The following is an 8,757-nucleotide window of genomic DNA, read 5'->3' on the forward strand; positions in this document are numbered from 1 at the left end:
TGTCCTAAAATCTACCGGTAGAGGGAACTATAGAGCCGGAATTGCGGCTCTGGGAATTGCTGTCAACAAAACATTGTGATTAATAGTCTACCAGATGGCGACAAAGTTCTAACCATAGACATGAGGTCCTTCTTAGATATCTGTGGTTTCACCACAGAACCACCTTAAAGTAGTACTTTTAGAATACACCTTTGGCCCTTCTGGGCTGAGTTGTCCTTGGGTCCCTGATCTCAATAGTCTGGGCATTGATGGAGTAAATGGCTATACTTGACATTTAGATTAGGGTAGTGGTGGGTCAAGCTATAGAAATATTGGTTCACACTGATATGGATGCACACATTATAAGGTGTGTGAGAGAGCGCGAGCGTGCGTGCGTGCGTGCGTCTGTATTAAATCCTCCCTGCGGTTCGTGGTTTAAAAGTCTCGTGGCTCTGCTCAATCAAGTTTCTTCACTTTTTAGACAATGCGTCAACACTGAATCACCAGGAGAGAGACAGACATAGAGAGGGCGAGAGAGAAAAAGAGAAACAGAGAGAGAGAGGGAGAGAAAGAGAGAGAGAGAGAAGGGGTGGGAGGACAGCACTCACACTATAAAGACTGTGCCGTCAGTCATTCAGTCAGTCAGACCACACGCCAGTCAACTCTGTGGACCATCAACGTCAACGAGCTGTGAGGAGAGACCTTCAGTCCTCGCAGGGTAACGACACACCAGAGGCCAGTAATATGCCAAATATGATCAAATGATGACTGAACTCAGATATCCAAGCTGAAGTCCACCTTGTTAAAGGCTGTGGTCCACCTCTCCAGTTGCGTGGTGTCTCGATAGAAAGTTCATCGTCAGCAGAGTCACTCGCGATACTTTTGGAAAAGTTATCAACAAGTGAAGAGAAAACAATTTTCCTCTTTATCGCCACTTATCTAAACCCTACTCGTGGATCGAAACTTAAAATGTCCAGAGGAAAAGGTAAGTGGGTCTTATGTGTTTAATTAAGCTGTTGAAACAATGATCCAAAATCCGATTTTAAGTAAAACATCTCACGCATTAGGCCTTATTTTGTAGCCTATTATTATTATTATTATTATTATTATTATTATTATTATTATTATTATATAGGTAGCCTATAGGTATGTGTAGCCAATCCTACATCCTGAATTAATGAAAATTAACACTGATTAAATGGAAATACCCTAAATTTGTCAGTAGGCGTATCTTTCATCGTTATTCTAAATATGGGGACTGTGCTTGTGATTGCTTCTGATTATTCTATCTCAGTTGATCATGGTGTTATCCGTTCTTCTTTGCAATATCAGCATGCATGAGAAATATACCCTAAGGCTACTATTTAATACAAATAGTCTTCTTCGTAAAACAGCAGGCTTACCATCAGAAATCGCATGCATTCCACGCCACAGATAAATCGAAGTATATAAAAAAAAGAAATAATAATAAATAAAAATGTTAAAAAAGCAATTTATAATGCAGCTGTAGAAATTAGCTGACTAAACGTTGAAAACGATTTTTTTTATTAAGATTAGGCTAATTAAACCACATACCCATAAACATCAATGTTCAAGGAATAAAAAAAACTATTTGTGTGACAGATTTGGTACAACATTAAATGTAGGCTACGTAGCTAGTTCCCAGCTGTAGCCTAATGCATTTAAACGAACATTTGCAGCCGGCGTGTCCCAACACATCGAAGCACAAAGAACAAATTATGTCATGTATCAAATCATAAATACGAGAGAGATATATCAAGTTTACATGACCATTTAAATTATTTGCACTAGTTGCATTACATAGGCCTAGATAGATATCAAATTATAATATCAAGTTTCCTAAAAACATAAACTGACATTAACCTGAACTTGTGTTCTAATCTCGATCAGGCTTGTTTTTGTCCAGTTACGTTCCCAGATCTCCCCCAGCACCCCTAGGCTATATTGAGCAAACATGAGTTATAAAGACTGTACAAATAAATCTTATTTTTTTACTTATACTGAGTAAAATATTGAAGTGCAATCAAATTGAAATATATATTTATATATAAATATATATTAAGAGTTATGATGCAGCATCCCTCATTTAGGAAAAAAATCTAAATGACCATAATCTGTATTTGAATCATAACAGAGATTTGCTGATGCCCTATAATTTAGAGTGTTAATATTTTTAAGATATTGTGGTGGTTGGAGTGCATATGCACTATAGTTCACCACTGCGGTGAGCATATGCCTAGTTAAGAATGGTATAAGGTTCAGAGGTGAGAGGTCAGTGCATGTTCCTGTCTCGTTAACTGACACTGATATGTGAAAGTACATGATTCATGTTAGTCAGGGTCTGAATGAGCACACAGACAATTCAGATTCACACACACAGACACAGACACACACACACACACACACACACACACACACACACACACACACACACACACACACACACACACCACCTGTCCTCTGTCTGTGAAAATGCTGAAGATGGTGTGACGAAATAATGCGATTTACACTAAAGCAAAGCAGTGCTGCAGTCTGTCACGCTTAAACACACACACACACACACACACACACACACACACACACACACACACACACATACAAACACATAACACACACACACACACACGTACGCACACACATACAAACATACAAACACACAACACACACACACACACACACACACACACACACACACTCATACATACATTTTTCATGCCATGTCCCTCTCATACACATTCATACAGACAATACATAGGCATAAACAAAAGCATATACGCAAACAAGCATGTTCCATCCAATGTCAGGAAGGATACAATTAAGGTGCCAGCCTGTGAGTCTGGGTCTGCATTTGCATTTGTTTCCACTGAAAGGAGAGGGAGGAAAATCAGATGAGGGGCGCACTGAACCAGATGAACCGATAGCGGCCATGACATGAGTTCAAACCAAATGCAAAAAAGGACGAGAGAGTTTGAGAGACACTGAGCGTGCAGGAGTGCAGAGGGGGAAGCCATGGAGGCTTAGAGAGTCCAAGGAAACAGATGGAGTGATAGAGATGGAGAAACGGAGTGATAGAGATGGAGAAACGGAGGGATGAGAAAAGGGAGAAGGTTAATGCAGCCCAGATTGTGTCTAAGAGAGGGAGATGAAAGACAGAAAGACAGATGAAGGAGTTAGAGAAAGAGAAAGACTGACATAGAGAGCTGAGGGGAGCAGAGAGAGAGTTAAAGACAGAAAGAAAGGAAGAGAAAACAGAGGAAAGAGAGAAAAGGAAGGCGGTGGGAGAGAACAGGGAGAGAGGAGGAAAGAGAGAGAGAGGGAGGGGAAAGACAGAGAGAGAAACAGAGAGAGACAGAGAGAGAGGGAATGATATAAAATGAGTTGGTCACGGTTTGAACAGTTACACATGCTGTTTACATTTTTCCCAAATTAACATGGCCCCTTGCTTCAGCCCCCCTCCCTCCATTACTGTCTCCCACTCTCTTTCCTTTCTTTCTCTCAGCCGCTCATCCCCCTCCACTCCCTATCCCCCATATTGGATGAATTGAGCTTTGCTTTGTTTTTTTAACTATATTTATTTTTTAAGAGTCCGCCAGGGGGGTAGAGGACTTCAAATTAAAAGCTGGAGTCAGATAGATGAAAAAAAAATAGAGGAGGAAAGAGGGGGAGGGGGAGGATGAGAGGGGGGATTATTAAAATAAAGAGGAATAATTACAGGGTGAAGGAGGAATGTATAGCTGAGAGAAAGACATATAACAAAAGCCTGGAGATGAGTATGAGGGGGAAATGTGCTGGTTCAAGTCTGCTGCTGGCTTCAGTGGAGGCAGCAGGAGGGATACACAGAAGAGGTAAGAGAGAGAGAGAGAGAGAGAGAGAGAGAGAGAGAGAACATAAGACGGAAAGGTTTAGGGGGGTTAGACGTTTAGCTTATAAAAGTGACTTTTATTGTCTTTTGACTTTTTTTGTTGTGATGTTCTTTGGCAGACATGCATCAATTTTAGTGTGGGCTCTGTGTGTGTGTATTTGGGAGTCTGGCAGAAGTGCATGTGTTTCAAGCCAAATAAGATCAATTTGAATTTCAACCCAAACTCCACAGGGACAGAGAGGGAGGTTTGTGTGTATGAGTATACCTTTGTGTGTATGTGTGTATGTGTGTGTGTGTGAGAGAGAGAGAGAGAGAGAGAGAGAGAGAGAGTGTGTGTGTGTGTGTGTGTGTGTGTGCACTGAGTTAGAAGTGGAATGCACATTTGATTGAGTGCAGACTGCACATAAATCTCCACTTTAACTGTACACAGACACACAACATCGACCCTGACCCCAACTCTCCCTTCTCAACACACATACACTCTCTCTGTAACACACACACACACACACACACACAGAAATAGAGAAAATGTGTGTGTGTGTGTATTTATTTGAGAGTGATAGAGAGAGAGACTTGAACACACACTCTTACCAAATCTGTAGTTGACATAATGATATAATATCACATCAACTATTCTGTCTTTCTCTCTGTCTTTGTGTCTTTCTGTGAGTGTATGACAGAGTATATGGGACACACAGCTAGAGAGAGAGAGAGAGAGAGAGAGAGAGTGTGTGTGTGTGTGTGTGTGTGTGTGTCTGTGTCTGTGTGTTTGTATGCATGCGAGTAGGTGCGCAAGTGTGTTTGTACTTTGGATCTCTCCCACAGCTGGCAGCAATGAGAGGATGTCAAATCCCCCAGTCAATCAAAGCAGTGCTGTTTGTGTGCATGTGTGTGTGTGTGTGTCTCTCTCTCTCTGTCTGTGTGTGTGCGCGCATGTGTGCTTGTGAGTCTATGATGTCTGATGATCAGGATTTAGATCTGCCACTGTAAAGCCTTTTTTATGGTGATGGAGTCTGTAGTTGTTATTTCTCCTGTCAGACAAACTTATGCGCTAGCACGCACCCACATACAGACCCACTCAATGTGTGGCAGATGTTGTGGAACTTTTTAGGTTGTGATTGTGATATGCACCTGAGGTATTTGGGTGTGTACACCAGTCTAAGAAGTGTGTGTGTGTGTGTGTGTGTGTGTGTGTGTGTGTGTGTTGAGAGTATGTCTGTGTGTGTTTGGATGTGGGATTGATGTGAATGTGTATGTGCGTGTGTGATGCACTTGTTCCTTAATCTGTTTATGCATCTTCAGAGTTGTACTTTTGCCTGCGGATAATATGTGACAGAAAAGGGAGAAAAAACAGCTGATGAGAAGAGAAAAGCAACGCGGTGCAGGCTAATCGAGGTTAATAAGCTGCTGTTATTTTGGCCCGGAGCGAAAAAGGGATGAACCACTTCAAAGAGCCGCAGCAAAAAAAAGATGGGTGGGGGAGAGAAGCAACCTGAACAGCTGAAAAGAAGGTTGGAGAGGTGGGAACGGGACGAGCTGATGGGGTGGGGGGGGGGTAAGAACATAAGAGAGACACATTGAAAGAAGGGAGAGAGAAATAAGGGAGAGAGAGAGAAGGCAAAAAGAGGAGTGTGAGAACACATAGAGAGCTTATTAACTGGGAAGATCTGAGCTGGCTGAGGAGAGAGAGGGAGAGAGAGGGGGGGACAAAGTGAAACAATGGGCAAGTAGTCAGAGGCAAGGCAGAGGGAGTGAACATATTTCATAGCTGTTAAAAGACAGAGCGCTTCAAACAGGTAATTACATATCTGAGCCATGTCCTGCAAACAACATGACAGAGAGAGAGAGAGAGGGAGGGAGAGAGAGAGAGATGGAGGGATCCCCTGGGGGCATTCTTTCACTCATCCCTCTCTCTCTCTTTCTCTCTTTTCTCTCACTTCTCTCCTTCACTATGTCTGTGCTCTCTTCTTGCCTTTCTAGCTTTTAACACATTTGCCCTTTCTACCTAAAACACATTTAATTACCCCCCCCCAACACACACACACACACACACACACACACACACACACACACACACACACATACACACATACACACACACAGAAAGAAAGCCCACCTCACCTACTCATCTGCTCCAGCACACACACACACACACACACACACACACACACACACACACACACACACACAAACTCACACACACGCTGAGGGGAAGATGAGGGCTGTCTGACACAGTCTTCACAGAGGAGAAGAGCTAAGAGGAGCTTAAGGATGATTTGGCTATTTTTCTCAGTGAGACACCAGAGTGCACAGGCTTAAAAGGGTCCAAAGATTATCCACCCCCCTCTCACACACACACACACACACACACACACACACACACACACACACCACCCACACATCCCAGGACACACATTAGCACAGAGAGAGACCAGCAAGGAAGAGGAAGGGGGGCTGTGAAGATACAAAAGCTATGAAAAGACAGGCGTACACATATACTTACCACACACACACACACACACACACAGACACACACACACACACACACACACACACACACACACACACACACACAGACACACAGACTATCACACTCAAGTACACCACACACAAACGCACTCAGTTCAGCCACACCATCACATGTGCACAGCAACCAACAAACAAATTAAACACTGCATGCAAGCGTGTGCTCAGAAGAGCACATAAAGCGCCATAATCGTGCTGTTCTACGGAAGAGCCCATAAAGAACCATAATCCTGCTATTATACAGAAAGACAAATTGAAACACTCATTGTGTGTTTCCGAGACAAGAGACCACCTACAAACAAACACACACACCATGTACACACACACACACACACACACACACACACACACAGGCACACACACACACACATGCACACATCTTGACACAGCTTGCAACTGTTTCTCCTCAAAGGATCCAAGTTAGAACTTTTGTTTGCACAGCAAATGAAGGTCTGTGTGTGTGTGTGTGTGTGTGTGTGTGTGTGTGTGTGTGTGTGTGTGTGTGTGTGTGTGTGTGTGTTTGTGTGTTTGTGTGTGCATATGTGTTGATCTTTGCATGTGTATGTGTTGAAATGTGTGTGCAAGCCTGTTCATTTCTCTAAGCTCTTGTATATGTATGTAAGCGTATTCATTGAAAGCATCTGAGAGGGAGTGTGACTGAGTGAGTGTGTGACCTGAGCACTCTCTCAGTGTGTGTATGTGTGTATGTGTGCGTGTGTGCAGATGTGCGCGTGTGTGTGCATATAGTATTGTGTGTGTGTGTGTGTGTGTGTGTGTGTGTGTATGTGTGTATGTGTGCATATGTGCTTGTGTGTGTGCATATAGTATTGTGTGTGTGTGTGTGTGTATGTGTGCGTTTGTGTGCGTTTCTGTGTGTGCGTCCGTGTGTGTGCATATGTGTGCGTGTGTGCATAAATACAGTATTGTGTGTGTATGTGTGTGTGTGCGTGCGTGCGTGTGTTTGTGTTTGTGTGTGCATGTATGGATACTGTATTATGTCCTTATGAGGGAGTGTGTGCATGTGGCCGTGCCTCAGCGTGTGGTAGTGGTAGTGGGGTGTAGACTCACGCTCAGGCATCACACATCTGATGGACAGCACTGCTTTCCCCACCACTTTTCCCTCAAAAACTGCCCCAGCACCCCAGAAAGAAAAAGCCTCCCAGCCAAACAAGCATGCATCTGCCACCACCAGCGGTTTGGAGCCGCCTGCAGTAAATCAAATAAATCAGCGGCTTTTCACTCATTCATTTAACAAAAGGAAAACAAAGGAGTCAACAACTTTCACCAGGACCATTGAGAAAATCCTCTCCACAGGAAATCTGTTCCCTCAGTGCTTACACAAAGTGGTACTGAAGACAGCCACAGATAAATGTTTTCGCTAGAGGCTACGTTAGGGAGACACAGGGGTGGCCATTTTGGTTTTGTGTAGCCTGCTTCGGTGTGCAATTGAAATGCTTTGTGTTTGTGTTTGAGTTGACGGGAGTGCAAAAGGATGATTTTTTTTCGTTTGTCCTAATACCTTCCCCTTTGCCTGCCTGGTTTGATCCCTAATGTCCTAATTCTAATACTTTGCCTTTGTCCTGGTCTTACAGCCGTTTGTTGTGCTCAGCTGACCCTGCTGTTGGCCGCTGTGGTGGGCTGCGTGCAGGTGCCAGACCTCTCTTTGACTCTGACCAGTGAGAGGACCACAATCGAAAGGACGTATGAACTGACCAAGTACTTGGAGCATCAGCTGAAGGATATCAAAGACACCTATGTAAGCCTGTGTTTTTGTTTGTGTGTTTTGAAAGTTGGGGATTTGCCAGTTTTTGGCGTCATGTAGTTGTGCATGTAATTGTGTGTCTCTTTTTGCATGTTTGCTTTGTGAATGTGTGAGCCTGTGTGCTGGTATGGCGGCTTTGTCTCACTCATCTCCCTCTTTTCGTTTAGTTTATACAATTTCTGTTTTTATATAAAGGCAACCACAATATAGAAGTATTAAATCAAGATATACAACTAAGATATTAATATCTCTCTCTCTCTCTCTCTCTCTCTCTCTCTCTCTCTCTCTCTCTCTCTCTCTCTCTCTCTCTCTCTCCCTCTCTCCCTCCATCAGCTCTCCTACCTGGGGCCTCCCTTCAGTGACCCGGATTTCTCGCCGCCAAGGCCCAATAGCTCGTCGCTGTCGGTGCCCAGCGCGGCCACGCGTGTGGAGCTGTGGCGCGGCCTGGAGAACGGCGCACGGCTGGCGCAGAACCAGCGGGCGTACCGCGTGCTGCTGTGTGCCATGCGCGAGCTGGCGCGCTCCACGCTGTGCCCGTACCTGCAGAGCTCGCTGCTGCACTTCTGCTCCGGCCTCAACGGCCTGCTGGGCTCCATCACGGGCCTCA

At 44.1% G+C, this 8,757-nt stretch overlaps 1 protein-coding gene across 1 annotated transcript in view; it reads left to right on the forward strand.

Annotated features, from left to right (window-relative positions):
• Nucleotides 1-623: 623 nt before the first annotated feature.
• The window catches only part of clcf1 (cardiotrophin-like cytokine factor 1), a 9,351-nt gene continuing 1,217 nt past the window's right edge, over nt 624-8,757 (forward strand). The window contains exons 1-3 of the mRNA XM_048231874.1: nt 624-964; nt 7,981-8,144; nt 8,484-8,757. The exon at nt 8,484-8,757 is cut by the window's right edge and continues 86 nt beyond it. Of these exons, the coding sequence (XP_048087831.1) occupies nt 949-964; nt 7,981-8,144; nt 8,484-8,757 (454 nt within the window). The 5' untranslated portion in view covers nt 624-948. The remainder of the gene's footprint in view (nt 965-7,980; nt 8,145-8,483) is intronic.

Source organism: Alosa alosa, chromosome 21 (assembly GCF_017589495.1).
Source record: "Alosa alosa isolate M-15738 ecotype Scorff River chromosome 21, AALO_Geno_1.1, whole genome shotgun sequence".
Classification (NCBI taxonomy): domain Eukaryota; kingdom Metazoa; phylum Chordata; class Actinopteri; order Clupeiformes; family Clupeidae; genus Alosa; species Alosa alosa.